General features: G+C 45.3%; 1 protein-coding gene across 4 annotated transcripts; it reads right to left on the reverse strand.

The window, feature by feature from the left end:
- Positions 1 to 15,904: 15,904 nt before the first annotated feature.
- LOC115178860 (THUMP domain-containing protein 1) lies at positions 15,905 to 23,745 on the reverse strand. 4 transcript variants are annotated; one of them, XM_029740240.1, is made up of 6 exons: positions 23,643 to 23,745; positions 23,153 to 23,377; positions 22,648 to 22,819; positions 21,953 to 22,038; positions 21,623 to 21,785; positions 15,905 to 17,898 (listed from the first exon to the last, which is right to left on the reverse strand). In XM_029740240.1, exons 2-6 carry the CDS (start codon positions 23,354 to 23,356, stop codon positions 17,555 to 17,557), a joined length of 969 nt encoding a protein of 322 aa, XP_029596100.1. In that variant the 5' UTR covers positions 23,357 to 23,377; positions 23,643 to 23,745; the 3' UTR covers positions 15,905 to 17,554. The 4 variants fall into 4 exon arrangements, with proteins under 4 accessions (XP_029596100.1, XP_029596101.1, XP_029596099.1 ...); XM_029740241.1 differs by having other exon boundaries at positions 23,153 to 23,393; positions 23,643 to 23,734; XM_029740239.1 differs by having other exon boundaries at positions 23,532 to 23,719.
- Between the last annotated feature and the right edge of the window lie 769 nt (positions 23,746 to 24,514).

A 24,514-nucleotide genomic window follows, 5' to 3' on the forward strand; every position in this document is an offset into this window, starting at 1 on the left:
TAAACTGGTCACAGTCAGTATCAGAATGGGTGATGTAATAATAAACTGGTCACGGTCAGTATCAGAATGGGTGATGTAATAATAAACTGGTCACAGTCAGTATCAGAATGGGTGATGTAATAATAAACTGGTCACGGTCAGTATCAGAATGGGTGATGTAATAATAAACGGGTCACGGTCAGTATCAGAATGGGTGATGTAATAATAAACTGGTCACGGTCACTATCAGAATGGGTGATGTAATAATAAACTGGTCACGGTCACTATCAGAATGGGTGATGTAATAATAAACTGGTCACGGTCAGTATCAGAATGGGTGATGTAATAATAAACTGGTCACAGTCACTATCAGAATGGGTGATGTAATAATAAACTGGTCACAGTCACTATCAGAATGGGTGATGTAATAATAAACTGGTCACAGTCAGTATCAGAATGGGTGATGTAATAATAAACTGGTCACGGTCAGTATCAGAATGGGTGATGTAATAATAAACTGGTCACAGTCAGTATCAGAATGGGTGATGTAATAATAAACTGGTCACGGTCAGTATCAGAATGGGTGATGTAATAATAAACGGGTCACGGTCAGTATCAGAATGGGTGATGTAATAATAAACTGGTCACGGTCACTATCAGAATGGGTGATGTAATAATAAACTAGTCACGGTCAGTATCAGAATGGGTGATGTAATAATAAACGGGTCACAGTCAGTATCAGAATGGGTGATGTAATAATAAACTGGTCACAGTCAGTATCAGAATGGGTGATGTAATAATAAACTGGTCACGGTCAGTATCAGAATGGGTGATGTAATAATAAACTGGTCACGGTCAGTATCAGAATGGGTGATGTAATAATAAACTGGTCACGGTCTGTATCAGAATGGGTGATGTAATAATAAACTGGTCACGGTCACTATCAGAATGGGTGATGTAATAATAAACGGGTCACAGTCAGTATCAGAATGGGTGATGTAATAATAAACGGGTCACAGTCAGTATCAGAATGGGTGATGTAATAATAAACTGGTCACAGTCAGTATCAGAATGGGTGATGTAATAATAAACTGGTCACAGTCAGTATCAGAATGGGTGATGTAATAATAAACTGGTCACAGTCACTATCAGAATGGGTGATGTAATAATAAACTGGTCACAGTCACTATCAGAATGGGTGATGTAATAATAAACTGGTCACAGTCAGTATCAGAATGGGTGATGTAGTAATAAACTGGTCACAGTCACTATCAGAATGGGTGATGTAATAATAAACGGGTCACAGTCAGTATCAGAATGGGTGATGTAATAATAAACTGGTCACAGTCACTATCAGAATGGGTGATGTAATAATAAACTGGTCTTGAATATATCTAAAACTAAAAGCATTGTATTTGGTTCTAAACATTCTCTAAGACCTTAACTGGCGTGGTGCATGTAGGGTGTGAACATTGAGAAAGCTGAGGAAGATAAACTCCTAGGTATAACATTGGATGGTCAGTTATCATGGTCAAGTCATATTGACTATGTTGTTGTTTAGATGGGGTGAAGTTATCACGGTCAAGTCATATTGACTATGTTGTTGTTTAGATGGGGTGAAGTTATCACGGTCAAGTCATATTGACTATGTTGTTGTTTAGATGGGGTGAAGTTATCATGGTCAAGTCATATTGACTAAGTTGTTGTTTAGATGGGGTGAAGTTATCATGGTCAAGTCATATTGACTAAGTTGTTGTGAAGATGGGGAGGGGTGTGTCTGTGTTTTTGACACAAAGATCAACTGTACTAGTTGTCCAGGCTCTGGTCTTGTCCCATCTTGATTACTGTCTGGTAATATGGTGCAGAAAAGAAAGACCTAGCAAACCTGGCTCAAAACAGAGCAGCACGCCTTGCCCTTTAACTGCACATCCAAAACTAATATGAACAACGTGTTTGCCAGTCTTTCCTGGTTGAGGGTTGACCAGAGATGTACTGCTTCTCTTCTAGTTATGATAAATATTACTGTGGCAAAAATTCCAAATTGTCTGCATAATCAAATCACATTCAGCTCACACACCCATATATACCCCACAAGACATGAAACCAGGGGTCTCTTCACACACCCATACATACCCCACAAGACATGCCACCAGGGGTCTCTTCACACACCCATACATACCCCACAAGACACGCCACCAGGGGTCTCTTCACACACCCATTCATACCCCACAAGACATGCCACCAGGGGTCTCTTCACACACCCATACATACCCCACAAGACATCCCACCAGGGGTCTCTTCCCAAGTCCAAAACGGGGATGGTGAGGGGACACACACACAGACACACACATCATTTTTTGTTGTTGTATTGTATATTGTTGTATTTTAAATTTGTGGGACTGTCCTTGTCTATCTGTGTTTTGTCACTTGTCATGTTTTTTGTGGACCCCATGAAGAGTAGCTGATGCTTCTGCAGAAGCTAATGAGGGTCCAAATTAACAAATAGATACACCCTTTATCTGTTTGTCCTAGACTAGGGACCAGTAAGACTATTGAGATACACCCTTTGTCTGTGTGTCCTAGACGAGGATCTAGTCAAGAGTATTGAGATACACCCTTTGTCTGTGTGTTCTGGTCTAGGGGTCCTTTGCTGCAGCTGCCATGGCGGATTTAAGTGTCCGCACGGGCCTGACTGAAACAGGCTTACCTCCTCTCACACAAAGAGCCATTTAAATGCTGAAAGGATGAGTGAAATCTTCATTATATACCACCCGGAGAAAGAGAGAGGAACCTCGGAGAACATATGGCCTGCGTCCCAAATGGCACCCTATTCCCAATACACTGAGTGGACAAATAATTAGGAACACCTGCTCTTTCCATGACACAGACTGACCAGGTGAAAGCTATGATCCCTTATTGATGTCGCTTGTTAAATCCACTTCAGTCAATCAGTGTAGATGAAGGGGAGGAGACAGGTTAAAGAAGGATTTTTAAGACTTGAGACATGGATTGTGTATGTGTGACATTGAATTGAAGGGCAAAAGATTTAAGTGCCTTTGAAAGGGGTACCGGTTTGAGTGTGCCAAGAACTGCCACGCTGCTGGGTTATTCACGCTCAAGAATGTATCAAGAAGGGTCCACCACCCGAAGGACACCCAGCCAACTTGACACAACTGTAGGAAGCATTGGAGTCAACATGGGCCAGCATCCCTGTGGAAACGCTTTCGACACCTTGTAGAGTCCATGCCCCGACGACTTGAGGCTGTTCTGAGGGCAAAAGGGGGTTGTGCAACTCAATATTAGGAAGGTGTTCCTAATGTTCTGTACACTGAGTGTGTAGTGCACTATTTTTGACCAGAGCCAATAGGGTGGTAGTGCACTACGTAGGGAATAGGGCGCCATTTGGGACGCAACCATGGAGGACGGCTGTTTGGAGAGGCTTGGGTCGTAGCTAAACAGCCATGGAGAACGGCTGTTTGGAGAGGGTTGGGTCGTAGCTAAACAGCCATGGAGAACGGCTGTTTGGAGAGGGTTGGGTCGTAGCTAAACAGCCATGGAGGGCGGCTGTTTGGAGAGGGTTGGTTCGTAGCTAAACAGCCATGGAGGGCGGCTGTTTGGAGAGGGTTGGGTCGTAGCTAAACAACCATGGAGGACGGATGTTTGGAGAGGGTTGGTTCGTAGCTAAACAGCCATGGAGGGCGGCTGTTTGGAGAGGGTTGGGTCGTAGCTAAACAGCCATGGAGGGCGGCTGTTTGGAGAGGCTTGGGTCGTAGCTAAACAGCCATGGAGGACGGCTGTTTGGAGAGGGTTGGGTCGTAGCTAAACAGCCATGGAGGGCGGCTGTTTGGAGAGGGTTGGGTCGTAGCTAAACAGCCATGGAGGACGGCTGTTTGGAGAGGGTTGGGTCGTAGCTAAACAGCCATGGAGGGCGGCTGTTTGGAGAGGGTTGGGTCGTAGCTAAACAGCCATGGAGGGCGGCTGTTTGGAGAGGGTTGGGTCGTAACTAAACAGCCATGGAGGACGGCTGTTTGGAGAGGGTTGGGTCGTAGCTAAACAGCCATGGAGGACGGCTGTTTGGAGAGGGTTGGGTCGTAACTAAACAGCCATGGAGGACGGCTGTTTGGAGAGGGTTGGGTCGTAGCTAAACAGCCATGGAGGGCGGCTGTTTGGAGAGGGTTGGTTCGTAGCTAAACAGCCATGGAGGGCAGCTGTTTGGAGAGGGTTGGGTCGTAGCTAAACAGCCATGGAGGACGGCTGTTTGGAGAGGGTTGGGTCGTAGCTAAACAGCCATGGAGGACGGCTGTTTGGAGAGGGTTGGGTCGTAGCTAAACAGCCATGGAGGGCGGCTGTTTGGAGAGGGTTGGGTCGTAGCTAGACAGCCCACAATGTGTGTTAAGAGTCACGAAGCATCAAACTAAGGAGACGAGCACGACTTGTTGGTTTATTGTCTTGAGATAGTAGAATAGTAGCTATCATCCGTATTCTGTGGGTTCTATAGCACACAGACAATCCTAACAGCTAACGAGAGAAAGGCTGAGATATGTCTCTCTCTTCTCAGAGCTCCACACAGGCTCATTACCGAGTAATAACCAGAAAAAGAAAAAAAACGGAAAGAAAAAAAGCATAGAAACCACAACGTCTGAGAGGTGTATAAACCCATTCATTCATCCCCTGTTCTTTTTCAGCCCGGCTTGGGCCCATAAAGAGGAGTGTCAGCATGTCTGCCATGGCTTCCTACTGATGTGTATTGAGACAGTGTGAATATAGAGAGACCAAAATGGCCTCCTCCTCCTCCTGCTGCAAGGCTGGATTAGCTACACTGGATTAAAAGATTTACCTCCTGCTGCTTATTCAAATATTGTTTCACGTATTGTCATCAACAGTCATAGAGACTCTACCTACTGCCCAGTAGAGAAAAAAAGAACTCTACATTAAACCTAGTTTAGAAATGGGAAATATTTCCTCTCTATAACAATCTACAAAGGAGTTCTATGTGATTGGGGAATGAGAATGTGGAATCGGAACGTCGTGGGTTAGTAAAACAATGGTGGAGAGTTCTGAGGCATTCCGCAGCCAAGGAAGAGCGGATGGGATGGAAGGAGATGGAGGGTCCAGATGGAGCAGGATGGGCAGGATGGAGCAGGATGGGGAGAAAAACCCCAGCAAGGCGAAGACGTAAATAAATGCATCAGGAAAGCGTGTGGTGATCTTTGCTACGAGGTCTTTTTCCTGGAGACTCTCCTGGCAGTCAAACCAATTGATGTGCTTCCTTTGATGTCGATAAAGGGCTTCTGGAGGGACATAAGGACCAGGATGAAAGGAGCGAAAGAAAGAGAAGAAAAAAATAACTGTTATTAGATTAGAAGACGAACACGACAACAAACGGGTCGGACGACGACGACGCCACGGCGGGGAGATGTTACGGCACAACAGGCTTTGTTGTTTGGAGGTTCCGTTGGCATACGGAAGGTGGAGGGCGGTGGCAGTAATACGGTAAATGGTGATTCTTACCATGGCGATGATGGGTCGGTGGTGGTGATGTCGTGGTGTCAGGCCGGTCGTCGTCCCGTTGTAACGGACACGGTTCTGGTACTCCGCAGGACGATCTGTTAATCTGGACTCCTGTTGGCGTCCCGCAGTGGAATCTGTCGCCATCTTTGTGTCGTTGTCTTGGTTATCAGCCCTTCTCTCTCTCCTCCTCCTCTCTTTCTCATCCCACCCCTCCCTCCCTCCCTCCCTCCCTCTCTTGTTTCCGTGTTGTGATGTCATCACGCTGCAGCGATATGGAGGAGCAACGAAGGCCTTCTCCGTTCTGCAGGGGGGCCCCGCCACCAACACACACACCAGACAGACCCTCAGTAGAAAGGACGTCAGACTGACAGGAGACCCCCTGCTGGGCTTGCCCTGTGTTTGATGTTGTATTTAACAGCTTCATTCATATCTCTCTCTCTCTCTCTCACCCCCTCTCTCTTTCACCCCCCCTCCCTCTCTCCTCTCTCTCTCTCTTTCTCGCCCCCTCTCTCCCTCTCTCTCTATGTTCAATACCTTCTCAAATCCTGTTAATGCTGCATGGTGCAGTGTGTGTGTGTGTGTGTATGTGTGTGTGTGTGTGTGGGTGTATGTGTGTGTGTGTGTGTGTGTTGGAGAGCCCTTCTGTCTAGATCATCAACCATGGCAGCTGCTTCTCTTTGAAGTTTTCATATATAATCCCTATTCATGTTCCTCCTTTCAACATTTTTTATCCCTTTAGAGTTGTGTTGACATGCTATCTGTGTGTGTGTGTGTGTGTTTAATCTATATAGTTTTGATGTGCTGCTTTAGAGAGGGTAACTTGGAAAGGGGAAAGCAGAAGATGACGCCGCAGAAAGCAGCCATATTGGAAACGTCTGATCGTCTGATCCATTCACTGGAAGCAGACATGATGGGACATATCTCAATACTCTGAAGCAGACATGATGGGACATATCTCAATACTCTGAAGCAGACATGATGGGACATATCTCAATACTCTGAAGCAGACATGATGGGACATATCTCAATACTCTGAAGCAGACATGATGGGGCATATCTCAATACTCTGAAGCAGACATGATGGGACATATCTCAATACTCTGAAGCAGACATGATGGGACATATCTCAATACTCTGAAGCAGACATGATGGGACATATCTCAATACTCTAAAGCAGACATGATGGGACATATCTCAATACTCTGAAGCAGACATGATGGGACATATCTCAATACTCTAAAGCAGACATGATGGGACATATCTCAATACTCTGAAGCAGACATGATGGGACATATCTCAATACTCTGAAGCAGACATGATGGGGCATATCTCAATACTCTGAAGCAGACATGATGGAACATATCTTAATACTCTGAAGCAGAAATGATGGGACATATCTCAATATTATGAAACAGACATGATGGGACATATCTCAATACTCTGAAGCAGACATGATGGGACATATCTCAATACTCTGAAGCAGACATGATGGGACATATCTCAATACTCTGAAGCAGACATGATGGGACATATCTCAATACTCTGAATCAGACATGATGGGGCATATCTCAATACTCTGAATCAGACATGATGGGACATATCTCAATACTCTGAAGCAGACATGATGGGACATATCTCAATACTCTGAAACAGACATGATGGGACATATCTCAATACTCTGAAGCAGACATGATGGGGCATATCTCAATACTCTGAAGCAGACATGATGGGACATATCTCAATACTCTGAAGCAGACATGATGGGACATATCTCAATACTCTAAAGCAGACATGATGGGACATATCTCAATACTCTGAAGCAGACATGATGGGACATATCTCAATACTCTGAAGCAGACATGATGGGGCATATCTCAATACTCTGAAGCAGACATGATGGAACATATCTTAATACTCTGAAGCAGAAATGATGGGACATATCTCAATATTATGAAACAGACATGATGGGACATATCTCAATACTCTGAAGCAGACATGATGGGACATATCTTAATACTCTGAAGCAGACATGATGGGACATATCTCAATACTCTGAATCAGACATGGGGCATATCTCAATACTCTGAAGCAGACATGATGGGACATATCTCAATACTCTGAAGCAGACATGATGGGACATATCTCAATACTCTGAAGCAGACATGGGGTATATCTCAATACTCTGAATCAGACATGATGGGGCATATCTCAATAATCTGAATCAGACATGGGGCATATCTCAATACTCTGAAGCAGACATGATGGGGCATATCTCAATACTCTGAAGCAGACATGGGACATATCTCAATACTCTGAAGCAGACATGGGACATATCTCAATACTCTGAAGCAGACATGGGACATATCTCAATACTCTGAATCAGACATGATGGGGCATATCTCAATAATCTGAAGCAGACATGGGGCATATCTCAATACTCTGAAGCAGACATGGGACATATCTCAATACTCTGAAGCAGACATGGGGCATATCTCAATACTCTGAATCAGACATGATGGGGCATATCTCAATACTCTAAAGCAGACATGATGGGACATATCTCAATACTCTGAAGCAGACATGATGGGACATATCTCAATACTCTAAAGCAGACATGATGGGGCATATCTCAATACTCTGAAGCAGACATGATGGAACATATCTTAATACTCTGAAGCAGAAATGATGGGACATATCTCAATATTATGAAACAGACATGATGGGACATATCTCAATACTCTGAAGCAGACATGATGGGACATATCTCAATACTCTAAAGCAGACATGATGGGACATATCTCAATACTCTGAAGCAGACATGATGGGACATATCTCAATACTCTGAATCAGACATGGGGCATATCTCAATACTCTGAAGCAGACATGATGGGACATATCTCAATACTCTGAAGCAGACATGATGGGACATATCTCAATACTCTGAAGCAGACATGGGGCATATCTCAATACTCTGAATCAGACATGATGGGGCATATCTCAATAATCTGAATCAGACATGGGGCATATCTCAATACTCTGAAGCAGACATGGGGCATATCTCAATACTCTGAAGCAGACATGGGACATATCTCAATACTCTGAAGCAGACATGGGACATATCTCAATACTCTGAAGCAGACATGGGACATATCTCAATACTCTGAAGCAGACATGGGGCATATCTCAATACTCTGAATCAGACATGATGGGACATATCTCAATACTCTGAAGCAGACATGGGGCATATCTCAATACTCTGAATCAGACATGATGGGGCATATCTCAATACTCTGAAGCAGACATGATGGGACATATCTCAATACTCTGAAGCAGACATGATGGGCATATCTCAATACTCTGAATCAGACATGATGGGACATATCTCAATACTCTGAAGCAGACATGATGGGACATATCTCAATACTCTGAAGCAGACATGATGGGACATATCTCAATACTCTGAAGCAGACATGATGGGGCATATCTCAATACTCTGAATCAGACATGATGGGACATATCTCAATACTCTGAAGCAGACATGGGGCATATCTCAATACTCTGAATCAGACATGATGGGGCATATCTCAATACTCTGAAGCAGACATGGGACATATCTCAATACTCTGAAGCAGACATGATGGGACATATCTCAATACTCTGAATCAGACATGGGACATATCTCAATACTCTGAAGCAGACATGGGACATATCTCAATACTCTGAAGCAGACATGATGGGACATATCTCAATACTCTGAAGCAGACATGATGGGACATATCTCAATACTCTGAAGCAGACATGATGGGACATATCTCAATACTCTGAAGCAGACATGGGACATATCTCAATACTCTGAAGCAGACATGATGGGACATATCTCAATACTCTGAAGCAGACGTGATGGGACATATCTCAATACTCTGAAGCAGACATGGGGCATATCTCAATACTCTGAAGCAGACATGATGGGACATATCTCAATACTCTGAAGCAGACATGATGGGACATATCTCAATACTCTGAAGCAGACATGATGGGACATATCTCAATACTCTGAAGCAGACATGGGACATATCTCAATACTCTGAAGCAGACATGATGGGACATATCTCAATACTCTGAATCAGACATGATGGGACATATCTCAATACTCTGAAGCAGACATGATGGGACATATCTCAATACTCTGAAGCAGACATGATGGGACATATCTCAATACTCTGAAGCAGACATGATGGGACATATCTCAATACTCTGAAGCAGACATGATGGGACATATCTCAATACTCTGAAGCAGACATGATGGGGCATATCTCAATACTCTGAAGCAGACATGATGGGACATATCTCAATACTCTGAAGCAGACATGATGGGACATATCTCAATACTCTGAAGCAGACATGATGGGACATATCTCAATACTCTGAAGCAGACATGATGGGACATATCTCAATACTCTGAAGCAGACATGATGGGACATATCTCAATACTCTGAATCAGACATGATGGGACATATCTCAATACTCTGAAGCAGACATGATGGGACATATCTCAATACTCTGAAGCAGACATGATGGGACATATCTCAATACTCTGAAGCAGCTTCTTCCCCTCTTCTACTTCTTCCTGTCTCTTTCTCTCTCCACAGTTCACACCACAACAGACTAGCCCTCCTCAATCTCCCCTCCCCTCCTCTCCTCTCCTCTCCTCTCACCTCCTCTCCTCTCCCCTCATCCTCTCCTCTCTCCCCTCATCCCCTCTCCTCTCCCCTCATCCTCTCCTCTCTCCCCTCATCCCCTCCCCCTCCTCAGACATTACCATTTTAATATGTCTGCTGCTTTAGAGCCCACCTGTCCTCCAGAGTCCAGTTAGTCATGTGACCTCTGTAGCGGTATGGTAATCAGCCATGTAGAACCACCGACAGCAGAACAACAAAGAACTAGAACACTGCTGTCAAGGTCATTTAGTCCAGACCAGAGTCCCTCTCTCCCTCTTTCTCAATCTGTCAGTCTCCCCCTTTCCTCCTCTTCTCTCACTTTGTCTCTTTAATTCATACTACTCTCTCTCTCTCTCCCCTAACAGTAATAAATACTGAGTAACATTGACTGATTACACTGAGTCAGGTGTTAAAACTCATTTCTCATCACTAATTAACACATCATTATAAAAACACATCTTCCCATTTCCATTCCCTTCCTGGTTCATAATCTCCTCCAATTACATCTCAAACTACTCCATATCTAGGGCCCAAATAGCACCCTATTGACCCTGGTCTGAAGTAGTGCACCCTATTCCCTATGGGCCCTGGTCAGAGGTAGTGCACCCTATTCCCTATGGGCCCTGGTCTGAAGTAGTGCACCCTATTCCCTATGGGCCTTGGTCTGAAGTAGTGCACTATCTAGGGGGGGATTGGGTTCCATCAGTCTGATGACTTCCATTCCCACAGGAAGCTTTGGGGTCCGAGGGGACCAATGGGTGCTCAGAGTCAACACGGGCCACTTGAGACAGCTCTACCTGCTGTGTTTTGCTGTGTTGCCGTGGTTACAGCTAATAGCATTCAGCTGACAGGCTGCTGAGTGATGATAAGAGTTTCTCATTATAAGACTCATTCACACTACACACCGTACACACACACACACACACGCTCGCACCCATACAGAGGGAAGGGGAGAGTCATTATGGGGTAATCTCACCAGTAAATGGATGTAACTACATCTCCCAACAAGGTGTGAATAACAAGTGGGACTTTATATTACCTGTGGTGAGTGATACAGAGAGGAGTTTAGGAAGTGTGTGTGTGTGTGTATATGTCGTGACTGTGGGAAGGGGAAAGTGTGTGTGGCATGAGAATCACAAAACCACTCAGCACACAACAGTCTAGAGAATCACACCCTGAAATATCACTTCTTCCTGTTCAACTCTGACCTCTGTAGCAGCAGTCTAACTGACGTCCTGTTCAACTCTGACCTCTGTAGCAGCAGTCTGACTGACGTCCTGTTCAACTCTGACCTCTGTAGCAGCAGTCTGACTGACGTCCTGTTCAACTCTGACCTCTGTAGCAGCAGTCTAACTGACGTCCTGTTCAACTCTGACCTCTGTAGCAGCAGTCTGACTGACGTCCTGTTCAACTCTGACCTCTGTAGCAGCAGTCTGACTGACGTCCTGTTCACCTCTGACCTCTGTAGCAGCAGTCTGACGTCCTGTTCAACTCTGACCTCTGTAGCAGCAGTCTAACGTCCTGTTGAACTCTGACCTCTGTAGCAGCAGTCTAACTGACGTCCTGTTCAACTCTGACCTCTGTAGCAGCAGTCTGACTGACGTCCTGTTCAACTCTGACCTCTGTAGCTGCAGTCTGACTGACGTCCTGTTGAACTCTGACCTCTGTAGCAGCAGTCTGACTGACGTCCTGTTCAACTCTGACCTCTGTAGCAGCAGTCTGACGTCCTGTTCAACTCTGACCTCTGTAGCAGCAGTCTGACTGACGTCCTGTTCAACTCTGACCTCTGTAGCAGCAGTCTGACATCCTTTAAATGCTGAATTGAATGGCAGAACTCAATAACTAGCGAGCTAACTCTTCAGCAGAGACCAGTGTGATGCCTACATGCAGAGTACGTGTGTGTGTGTGTGTCAGGGCCAGATGTCTGGAAGGAGGCCCAGGAGACAGATAAGTTAGCGTCTGACAGTGAAGGTCAGATATGGCTTGCTTCTCAAATGGCAACACTATACCCTAGGTAGTGCACTACTATTGAGTAGGGCCCAGAGGGCTCCACATAGGGAACAAGGTCTCATTTGGAACACAGCCATAGGGCTACGAGCAGGGCCCAGAGGGCTCTAGATAGGGAATAAGGTCCCATTTGGAACACAGCCATAGGGCTACGAGCAGGGCCCAGAGGGCTCTACATAGGGAATAAGGTCCCGTTTGGAACACAGCCATAGGGCTACGAGCAGGGCCCAGAGGGTCCTACATAGGGAATAAGGTCCCGTTTGGAACACAGCCATAGAGCTACGAGCAGGGCCCAGAGGGCTATACATAGGGAATAAGGTCCCATTTGGAACACAGCCATAGGGCTACGAGCAGGGCCCAGAGGGCTCTACATAGGGAATAAGGTCCAGTTTGGAACACAGCCATAGAGCTATGAGCAGGGCCCAGAGGGCTCTACATAGGGAATAAGGTCCCATTTGGAACACAGCCATAGGGCTACGCTAGTGGATGATAATCCCCATGTCCTCAGGGACAACGTGCACATGAGTGTGTGTGTGTGTAGGAGAGTGTGTGTGTGTACTGTATGTTCCATTGTTTCCGGGGCCTCTGACCTTTCCACTCAAACGAGAGGGGTTTCGGACAATCCTGAGTGACGGGTGTGTGAGTGTCAGGTCTGAGTGGCAGGGGGCTCAGGTCCCACAGAGAAACACAGAGCAATTAGACAGGACCAGAGGGCCAATTAAAACAACAGAGACAGGAAGAGGGTGTGTGAGACTCCTGGGAGTTTTCTTAAGAGACGACCAAGTACAAACTGAATTCATGGATAATATTGTAGGCTTTAACCGCTTCAAATGGCGACAATGTTTGTCCCCTGTAGCCTGATGGAGGAATCATTTTATGTTACCTGATTACCATATTATTGTAACAGTATTAACTGGTTAATTCCTTCCCATCAGGTGCAGGTCAGGATAGACTAACAGGCAGACCGTATTCCGATGACTCATATTCTGTAAATTGGTCATTATGACATTAGATATCTAATGGGGTATAATTTTAATGGCCGTTGTATTTCTAGGCTTTAAAACGCGCTCCAATCATCCTCTACTCGGGCGCTGTTGAGATTCTCACCTTGTCCAGTAAAATGTCAAACCGGGGCGCTTGAGACGAGCCGGTAGCAGCTAATTTTCCAACGAGGAACGGAACGCACCGGCTGTCGGGACTAACGATCGACGGGGTCGCTAGAAACACTCCCTGCCCAGGTAATTAGCTTTAATAAGGGACAGTGAAAACTGCCACTTTGGGGAGATGTGTGTGTGAGAGAGGTCAATATGGCATACAAATGAGAGAGAGGGGGGGAGGGAGAGAGACAGGGCGGGAGGCAGATAAAGAGAGGGGGGAGAGAGAGGTGTTCTAAATTAGCTCTACAAATGAGTCAGCTGTTCCTAAGTGCAGCTCCTCCTAAATGGAAGACAGAATTCAATATGAAAATATTCTGTTCTATTCTAATGGAAGCCTCTGTCTCCACATTGACAACCTGTCTCTCCTATCCGTTCGTCTGTCAATATCACTGGAAGTCTATGAGCCAATTAGTACAAGCCATCCCCCCTGTCTCTGTCTGTCTTACAGTCATTTCACTCTGCCTGCAGATCCATAATGGAAGTCAATGAGCTGTTGCTCAAATTACACTCAAGTGGCACCCTATTCCCTATCCTATGCACCCTGGTCCAAAGTAGGGCACATATAGGGAATAGGGCTCTGGTCCAAAGTAGGGCACATATAGGGAATAGGGCTTTGGTCCAAGGTAGGGCACTATATAGGGAATAGGGATCTGGTCCAAAGTAGGGCACTATATAGGGAATAGGGCTCTGGTCTAAAGTAGGGCAGTATATAGGGAATAGGGCTCTGGTCAAATGTAGGGCTCTATGTAGGGAATGGGCTCTGGTCAAAAGTAGGGCAGTATATAGGGAATAGGGTGCCATTAGGGAAGCATTCTAACACTCCTGAGATGGTGAGTGTTCAATGATCCTAACCTGCTCATTAAGGAGAGTTATGAAGAGACCGATGGCTGATGTACTGAACCTGGCCATCTTCAGCTGTTTGCAGTGAATAGTTACTTTGGTCAATAACAGGTATAAAAACAGGGAGGGACTACCTGCACTAGCCCAATAATACTCGCTTTTCCCGTTGCAAAATGTTTCGCTACGGTGTGCCCCTAATGAATTGGACCCAGGAGTCGGAGTGGCCAGAGATACACACCAGTAGCAAGGTTTTGTTCCAGCCTTACTGTGACACCTGATTTCACTAATCAGCTGATACTCAGAACCTTGATAAGCTGAACCAGGTGTGTTGTGTAAAATAGGTCTGGAGCAGGGCCTCCCGAGTGGTACGGTGGTCTCTAGCTATGCCACTGGAGATCCTGGTTCGAGTCCAGGGTCTGTCGCAGCCGGCCGCGACCGGGAGACCCATGAGGCGGCGCACAATTGGCCCAGAGTTGTCCGGGTTTGGCCGGCAGGGATGTTCTTGTCCCATCGCGCTCTAGTGACTCCTGTGGCGGGCTGGGTGCAGTGCACGCTGACACGGTTGCCAGGTTATGGTGTTTCCTCCGACACATTGGTGCGGCTGGCTTCCGGGTTAAGCTGCCATTTTGTCAAGAAGCAGTGCGGATTGACTGGGTTGTTTCAGAGGACTCACGGCTCTCGACCTTCGCCGTGCGGGAGTTGCAGCGATGGGACAAGACCGTAACTACTAAAACAAATGGGGTAAAAAAATAAAAATAGGTCTGGAGCAAAAGCCTGCTCTGTCAGTAGCTCTCTATATGAAGAGGATTTGGTCACCTGTGCTATTGGCTGGGTTTACAGTGCAATACAGCGCCACCTTGTGTTACAGAGCAGTAATGGCAAACATCAAAATGAAATTGGAATAAGTCAAATCAAATCAAATATATTTATATAGCCCTTCCTACATCAGCTGATATCTCAAAGTGCTATACAGAAACCCAGCCTAAAACCCCAAACAACAAGCAATGCAGGTGTAGAAGCAGGTTTCCACCCAACTTTTATTATTTATCTGAGTTAAGTAAAAATCTGAGTTATTAAGTAAAAATCTGAGTTAAGTAAAAATCTCACAAAAATGTGTTTTTGGTAAACTTTCCAAATGTCGACAAAACAAAATACGCCGGACAAGGTGGGATCTTCTTGTGTCAGTGAAAAGGCTTTTGCGTACAGATATTGATATAATACCCATCATATGGAAGTAACCGTGGAGTCACGCGATGACATGGTGAGTGGTCCTCCCCTACGACTCGTCGGTAAAGCAGTTTATTAGCCTACAGATGAAATAAGATATGTACTTCACAGGGTGGTGAAAAGTGATGCTCCTTTACAATAAATATTGAGGGTCTTATTCTGTTGACATGATCGTCGATGCTCGGCTGCCTTTTGACAAATAAAAATGATTTACATTTACATTACATTTTAGTCATTTAGCAGACGCTCTTATCCAGAGCGACTTACAGTAGTGAATGCATACATTTCATACAATTTCATACATATCATACATTTTTTTCTGTGCTGGCCCCCCGTGGGAATCGAACCCACAACCCTGGTGTTGCAAACACCATGCTCTACCAACTGAGCTACAGGGAAGGATTTCTCTCTTTAGTACATAAATCTCATCACTCGCTATACAACATGTCTTGTGAGAGTTGAAAATGCAATGGAAACAGATTTATTCGCTACGTGGGAATTTAACACTATTTTATTTTATGTGCCCTACGTCATCACACACAGCCTTTAATCTGCAACAAGTCAGTTTGATGGAAACAGCTCTCGTGGGAAAATGTGCATATTATTTTTATGCTGATTTTACAATATTCGTATTGAAAATCTCTCATCAGTTAGATGGAAACCGAGCTAGTGAGTTACTCTGAAAACAAAGTGGAGCGAGAATGAGAATATAAAAACACACACACAAAAAAAAAATCACACTTTATTTCAAGGAGCAGTTTTTTTGGGAAGTTACTCTGTTCTACAAAACAAAAAGGTATATTACAGTATACCTCCATTATCGGACAGTATATGAGAGTCCTGCACTCAGATCAGGGCTACATTCCTGGGGCCGTATCAATGGTCTCAGAGCTGATCTAGGATCAGTCTTTAAGATTATAACAAATACAATTATATGGACAAGGGGACCTGATCCTAGATCAGCACTCCTACTCAGACACATGATAGATAACGGCCCCTGAACTAAGAAGCACTTTCAATGGAGATTCTCAATGAAAAAAAGTGTTTTAGTCCATGACTATGCTTCATCTGGGTCCAGGAAACCAGCCCTGTAAGAACTGGGTCAACTTAGACGACTAGAGATTCTTCTAACATTCATTTACAGAGGAAAGATTGTCGGCTGACTAGGGTTGAAAAATTCAGTGAACTTTCAATGAATTCCCTGGTTTTACAGAAATCCCAGATGTAGGATTTCTTGAATAATGAGGGAAAACGCAAGAAACTCGGAACCCTACAACCAGGATTTCTGGAAAACCAACAAATATATATTCGAAAACAATATGACACCTTTTATGTTAAAAAATAAAAGTGAATCTTTTAAAAAAAATCTAATGAAATTAAAAAATGTACCCATCAGCTTCCAGTGACTGCTCGGTGATGGAGAGGAGACCAATGGACTGTCAGTGATGAGGAGGACATGTTGGAGACAACACAAAATGGAGGACATGTTGGAGACAATACAAAATGGAGGACCAAAGGATTTTGTCGTAGTCAGGGTTGAGGTCAATTCAGAAAGTAACCCAAATTCCAAAAGGTTCCTAATTGAAAACACATCGAAGAGAAATGGAATTTCAGTGTAATTTCTGAATTGACTGGAATTGAAAAGGGAATTGACCCCAACCCTGGTACTAGTTAACTATGCACCATACAGCTGGAGGTACAAGGGGAAAAAAATAACATACAGGTTATGTCCCAAATGGCACCCTATTCCCTTTATAGTGCACTACTTTTGACCAGGTCCTATGGCAACCTACTCCCTTTATAGTGCACTACTTTTGACCGGGACCCATAGGCCTCAGGTCAAAAGTAGTGCACTATGTAGGGATTAGGGTCCCATTTGGAATGGACAATAGGAATAGGACCTGTTCTACAGTAAAGTTATCTAAAACACATTGACTGCATCACCTGCACTGTGAGATGCCTTAGTTGTTTATCAGTCCCATTTCACTTCCTCTCTCATTCCCCTCCCTCTTCTTCTCTCCCTCCTGGTACATGGATCTACTTCTCCTCTTCTTCTCTCCCTCCTGGTACATGGATCTACTTCTCCTCTTCTTCTCTCCCTCCTGGTACATGGATCTACTTCTCTTCATCCCCCTTTCCTTCCTTTTCTGTTTTTGGGGCATCCTTTCCCTCTTCCTGTTTCCCATCCTTCTCTTCCTGGTTCGACTTGATCTCTTCCTGTTTCCCATCCTTCTCTTCCTGGTTCGACTTTATCTCTTCCTGGTTTGTGGTGACCTCTTCCTGTTTCACGTCTTTAGGCCCCTCCTCCTTGGCGACCTCCTGCAGGTTGTACTTCCGGTATAGAGTGTAGTCCCTGACAACGCTGACGCAGCACACACTCTTGATGACCTCGACGATGATGGTGAGCTCAGGGGTGGTCAGGTCAACCTTGTTTTTAGGATTCATCTTCCCTACCAGGCCTGCAGGGGGACATAAACATAATGAGAGTGGCCAGGTACAGAGGTTATATGAGCGAGCACAGTACACACACAGGGGTTGTCCCATGGACAGAGGACAGGTGTGTGAGATATGAATACACTAGGACAATATAGAGACAGTTCCCTGCATGTAATCTCTATCCAGCATGCGTCTCAGTCCAGGCCTAGGCTTAATCTGTGTCTGGGGAAACTGGTCCGATGAGATATACTGAAACATCTAGGATGGAAGTGGTCGGACCAAGCAGACATGAGGCTACAAGACTGTTTTGCTAGTACAGACTGGGATATGTTCCGGGATTCATCCACAACAGTCATGAGCTTCCTCAATAAGTGCATACAGTGCCTATAAGAATGTATCCAAACTAAAAACCATGGATTACAGGCAGGGCTGAAGGGGCTATCCACGCTGGGCTAAAGGCTAGAGTTACCACTTATAAGGAACGGGACATGGACACACACAAGAAAGCTACGACTTCAAACATGCAGAAGGACAATATAGGAGGAATCCTAGTACACCAGCTCCGATGCTCATCGTATGTGGCAGGGCTTGCAGACGATAACGTTTTACAAAGGCAAACCCAGCCATGAGTTGCCCAGCGATGTAGAACTCCCATATGAGCTAAATGCCTCTTATGCTCGCTTCAATGAATACAACACTGAGTCTTGTATGAAAGCACCTGTTGTTAAGGATGACTCTGATCTCACTCTCCATGGCCAACGTAAGTAAAACTTTTAAACAGGTTAAAACTAGCAAGGCTGCCGGGCCAGACGGAATACCAAGTTTTTCAAAGCATGCACAGACCTGCTGGCAAGTGTCTTCAAGGGCATTTTCAATCTCTCCTTGTCCCAGTCTGTAATCACAACATGTTTCAAACTGACCACCATTGTCCCTGTTCCCAAGAGCTCCAAGGTAACCTGCGTAAACGACTATCGTCCTGTAGCACTCACATCTGTAATTATGAAGTGCTTTGAAAGGCTGGTTATGACTCACATCAACACCATCGTCCTAGAAACCCTGCACCTACTCCAAATTGCAAACCACCCCAACAGATTCACAGATGACGCAATCTGAAATGCACACTGCCCTCTCTCACCTGAACAAGAGGTGAAATAACACCAAAGATCCCTCCAAGCTCATCATAGAACTGGGGACCCTGGGACTGAAACGCTCCCTCTGCAACTGGTTCCTGGATGTCCTGACGGGCCGCCCCCAGGTCGTGAGGGTAGGCACACTTCCGCCACGCTGACCCTCAACACGTGGGCCTCTCAGGGGTGTATGCTTAGTCCCCTCCTGTACTCCCTATTCACCCACGACCGTGTGGCCGCGCACGACTCCAACGACGTCATCAAATTTACCCGACGACACAACGCTTGGTATGCCTGATCACCGACACCGATGAGTCAGCCTACAGGGAGGTCAGAGACTTGGCAATGTGTTGCCACGACAACAACAACCTCTCAGTCAATGTAGATAAGACCAAGGAGCTGATGGTGGACTACAGGAGAACGAGGGGAGACACCGTCCCCATCCACATCAACAGGGCTGTAGTGGACTACAGGAGAACGAGGGGAGAGCACCGTCCCCATCCACATCAACAGGGCTGTAGTGGACTACAGGAGAACGAGGGAGAGCACCGTCCCCATCCACATCAACAGGGCTGTAGTGGACTACAGGAGAACGAAGGGAGAGCACCGTCCCATCCACATCAACAGGGCTGTAGTGGACTACAGGAGAACGAGGGGAGAGCACCGTCCCCATCCACATCACAGGGCTGTAGTGGACTACAGGAGAACGAGGGGAGAGCACCGCCCCCATCCACATCAACAGGGCTGTAGTGGACTACAGGAGAACGAGGGGAGAGCACCGTCCCCATCCACATCAACAGGGCTGTAGTGGACTACAGGAGAACGAGGGGAGAGCACAGTCCCCATCCACATCAACAGGGCTGTAGTGGACTACAGGAGAACGAGGGGAGACACCGTCCCCATCCACATCAACAGGGCTGTAGTGGACTACAGGAGAACCATCCACATCAACAGGGCTGTAGTGGACTACAGGAGAAACATCCACATCAACAGGGCTGTAGTGACCTACAGGAGAACCATCCACATCAACAGGGCTGTAGTGGACTACAGGAGAACGAGGGGAGAGCACCGTCCCCATCCACATCAACAGGGCTGTAGTGGACTACAGGAGAACGAGGGGAGAGCACCGCCCCCATCCACATCAACAGGGCTGTAGTGGACTACAGGAGAACGAGGGGAGAGCACCGTCCCATCCACATGAACAGGGCTGTAGTGGACTACAGGAGAACCATCCACATCAACAGGGCTGTAGTGGACTACAGGAGAACCATCCACATCAACAGGGCTGTAGTGGACTACAGGAGAACGAGGGGAGTATACACACACACACACACACACACTTTTACACTCATCATTTGCTGCTGCTACTCTGTTCTTTATTTTACTTGTATTATTATCTATCCTGATGACTAGTCACTTTACCCTGCCTTCATGTACATATCTACCTCAAATACCTTATTATTATCTATCCTGATGCCTAGTCACTTTACCCTGCCTTCATGTACATATCTACCTCAAATACCTTGTACCTCTGCACATTGATCTGGTACTGGTACTCTCTGTATATAGCTCCACATTGATCTGGTACTGGTACTCCCTGTATATAGCTCCACATTGATCTGGTACTGGTACTCCCTGTATATAGCTCCACATTGATCTGGTACTGGAACTCCCTGTATATAGCTGCACATTGATCTGGTACTCCCTGTATATAGCTCCACATTGATCTGGTACTCCCTGTATATAGCTCCACATTGATCTGGTACTGGTACTCCCTGTATATATCTGCACATTGATCTGGTACTGGTACTCCCTGTATATAGCTCCACATTGATCTGGTACTCCCTGTATATAGCTGCACATTGATCTGGTACTGGTACTCCCTGTATATAGCTCCACATTGATCTGGTACTGGTACTCCCTGTATATAGCTCCACATTGATCTGGTACTGGTACTCCCTGTATATAGCTCCACATTGATCTGGTACTGGTACTCCCTGTATATAGCTCCACATTGATCTGGTACTGGTACTCCCTGTATATAGCTGCACATTGATCTGGTACTGGTACTCCCTGTATATAGCTGCACATTGATCTGGTACTGGTACTCCCTGTATATAGCTGCACATTGATCTGGTACTGCTACTCCCTGTATATAGCTCCACATTGATCTGGTACTCCCTGTATATAGCTGCACATTGATCTGGTACTCCCTGTATATAGCTGCACATTGATCTGGTACTCCCTGTATATAGCTCCACATTGATCTGGTACTGGTACTCCCTGTATATAGCTCCACATTGATCTGGTACTGGTACTCCCTGTATATAGCTCCACATTGATCTGGTACTCCCTGTATATAGCTCCACATTGATCTGGTACTGGTACTCCCTGTATATAGCTTAATTATTGTGTATTTTATTGTATTCCTCGTGTTAGTTACCATTTGATTTTTAAACTCTGCATCGTTGAGAAAGGTTCGTAAGCAAGCATTTCAATGTACACCAGTTGTATTCGGTGCACGTGATCAATAAAATGTGATTTGATTTTGGGTTATTCTCTTGTCTCTGAACACACTGTATCTAGAGATGTTTCCCAGTACTGTGTCCATGTAGCCTACCTGCCAGGGCCTTGATGATGTCATCCCTCTTGTTGTGGGAGCTGTTCCGGGCCTTGAAGGCAATCTGGTAGCTGCCCTGGTTGGGGGCTTTAAACCACGGCTCTAAGAACACACTCAGGAACTTATCCATGTCCTCCTGGAACGCCTTGCACGTTCCACTCACCTAGAACACACAGAACCATCAGAACGACAAGGAACCCCCCCAACCCAAAAAACCCACACATTCCCAAAAAGAGAAATTCTTCCAGCTAGTCTCTCCCTCTCTCTTCTGGTTGGACTGTCAGGAAACCTCCATGCCACCTGATACTCAGCCACATGACATGTGCTCACCGGCAGCATTCTGAGGATGACTCGTGACTTGTTCTTCTTGGTGATGTGGAGGTCTGACAGGATGTGATGCACCAGCTTATCAGGGTCTGGAGAGAGACAGAGCAAGAGGGGGGATTGGGAGAATAAAAAGACTAGTTAGTTATAAACCAAACAGACTATTTTGAGGACTTCTGAATAGGTATAACTGTTAATGTTGGCAGTTCTTTAATGAACTAAGGATAAAACCTAGCCTGGTCCCAGAACTGTTTCTGCTGTCATGTCAGCTCCTTGTCATGCCAAGTAGTGGCATGACGGCACAAATCATTTCAAAGAACTATGATAAAAGTGTCTGCTAAATGAGTGGTCTCACTCTCCACTCAGGGCGCTGGTTCAAAGTAGTGGGCTCCCAAGTGGCGCAGCGGTCTAAGGCACTGCATCTCAGTGCTAGAGGTGACACTACAGACACCCTGGTTCGAATCCAGGCTGTATCACAACCGGCCGTGATGGGTGTCCCATAGGGCGGCGCACAATTGGCCCAGCGTCGTCCGGGTTTGGCCGGTGTTGGCCGTCATTGTAAATAAGAATTTGTTCTTAACTGACTTGCCCAGTTAAATAAAGGATCAATTAAAAAATATATAAATATATACTGGGAGTCTTGAGACATGCTTCATCTCTGTCTAAGGAGCTGGGATGCTGTCTGTCAAACTCTTCCTCACCGAGGTTCTTCGTCTTGATGAAGATGACGTTGTTGGCTCCACTGTCCATAGCCTGGAAGCGCCGCTCCCGTTTCCCTGACGATGCTTTGAGCTGCTTCACCTCCTTCTTCAGAGCTGCCTCCACATCTTCATCCTCCTCTTCCTCACTACTGCTCTCCTCGGGTTCCTTAAACTGGGTTGTCAGGAGAGTTTAGAGAAGTTACTTTAAACAAAAAGACACATTAATAACTATTAACAAAGATAACTACCAATAAAGATGTACAGTACAAATAATATCTACTAACAATTCACACTTCAACATTTCGTAAAGTTGGCGCAGTTACTTCAGAAATGACTCCTTTCTCCTACTCCTATTTACGTTCAGTTGATCCCGGATTTGATTGACATGATTGGACAGTTATCCGTTCAACTCAACGGCTTTTCACCAGCGATGACTTCAAGGCAGGAATTAAGGGAAACACCTCTTCACGTATTCGTACATGGCCTCGCTAAATGTACTGCTTACATTCTCAGGTCCGTAGAGTTGATCGGCGTATTCGTTGAGCAGGTTGAAGGCTTCCGCGGTGCATTTCCTCTCGTTCATATTACAGGTGATGAGAATACCTTGCATGCCCACCTCAAGCTCCCGGGAACCCTTGTACTTCTTACTCCGGTGTCCGCCGCCGTAGCGTTTCTTACTGCGCTTTCTCAAGTCTTGTGCTTCGGACATATTTGATCATATACAGGACTCCTGGATAATAGTTTAACTGTTAGAAAAAAAACACATTTACCTGGATAACGTTATCTATCTAGTTTCTTATTTGTCACTAGCAAGTATAGCAGAATTGGCTAGCTAGCTAACATGCAAGCTAGCACAACAAACGACACGAGTCGGGATTGCTTACTTTAGCTACTGTACTAAACCTCAATCAGTAACCGTACACGTTGGATTAAATGCTAACAATGTATCGTTTAATTTGCTAAGTTATAGAAATACTAGTCAACGTTTATCGTACTCTTCTCAAGTTGAATCTGAAGGTACTCGTGGGCTCCTTCGTTCATTCAAACAAGCGAGTGTTGTGAGCAGCAAAAGTGGAATCGGCGTATCGCCTTCAAAATAAAAGTCCCCGTTGAAACATGCAAACTAATACAAATATTGAAATCATGACACAATTGGACTATAAATGCTAAACAAGTTTGGAATGTTGTTATAAAAATGAAACAAAAGACAATTTGACAACAAAAATGTAAAATCCGTTGATCGCACTGTGGATGTATAAATTTAGGGATGATGGTCCAAGCACACCAAGACAGTCGTGAAGAGGGCACAGCAAAACCTCCTCACGCTCAGGAGAATGAAAAGACTTGGCATGGGTCCTGAACATCTAATCAAATGACTACCCAGACTATTTGAATTGCCCCCCCCCCCTTTACACCGCTGCCACTCTCTGTTGTTATCATCTATGCATAGTCTTACTTTAATAGTTACTTTAATAACTCTACCTACATGTACATATTACCTCAACTAACCGGTGTCCCTGTACCGTTACCCCCCCTGTATATAGTCTCGCTATTGTTATTTTACTGCTGCACTTTAATTACTTGTTACTTTTATTTCTTATTCTTATTGGTACTGCATTGTTGGTTAGGGGCTCGTAATTAAGCATTTCACTGTAAGGTGAAATGTATTCGCCGCATGTGACTAATACAATTTGATTTGATTTGAACTTCAGAATATCAAATCAAATTTTATTGGTCACATACACATGGTTAGCAGATATTAATGCAAGTATAGCGAAATGCTTGTGCTTCTAGTTCCTACAGTGCAGTAATATCTTACAAGTAATCTAACAATTCCCAACAACTGCCCAATACACACAAATATAAA

The sequence above is a fragment of the Salmo trutta genome, chromosome 38, assembly GCF_901001165.1.
Source record: "Salmo trutta chromosome 38, fSalTru1.1, whole genome shotgun sequence".
Classification (NCBI taxonomy): Eukaryota; Metazoa; Chordata; class Actinopteri; order Salmoniformes; family Salmonidae; genus Salmo; species Salmo trutta.

What these genes read in the sequence shown, in the direction of transcription:
- LOC115178860 (XM_029740240.1), bottom strand. Translation starts at nt 23,356, where the DNA reads ATGTCCGAAGCACAAGACTTGAGAAAGCGCAGTAAGAAACGCTACGGC. An exon ending in AACTCTACGGACCTGAGAAT is followed by an intron (nt 22,820 to 23,152) that starts GTAAGCAGTACA and finishes CTGACAACCCAG; the next exon opens with TTTAAGGAACCCGAGGAGAG. An exon ending in CATCAAGACGAAGAACCTCG is followed by an intron (nt 22,039 to 22,647) that starts GTGAGGAAGAGT and finishes GTCTCTCTCCAG; the next exon opens with ACCCTGATAAGCTGGTGCAT.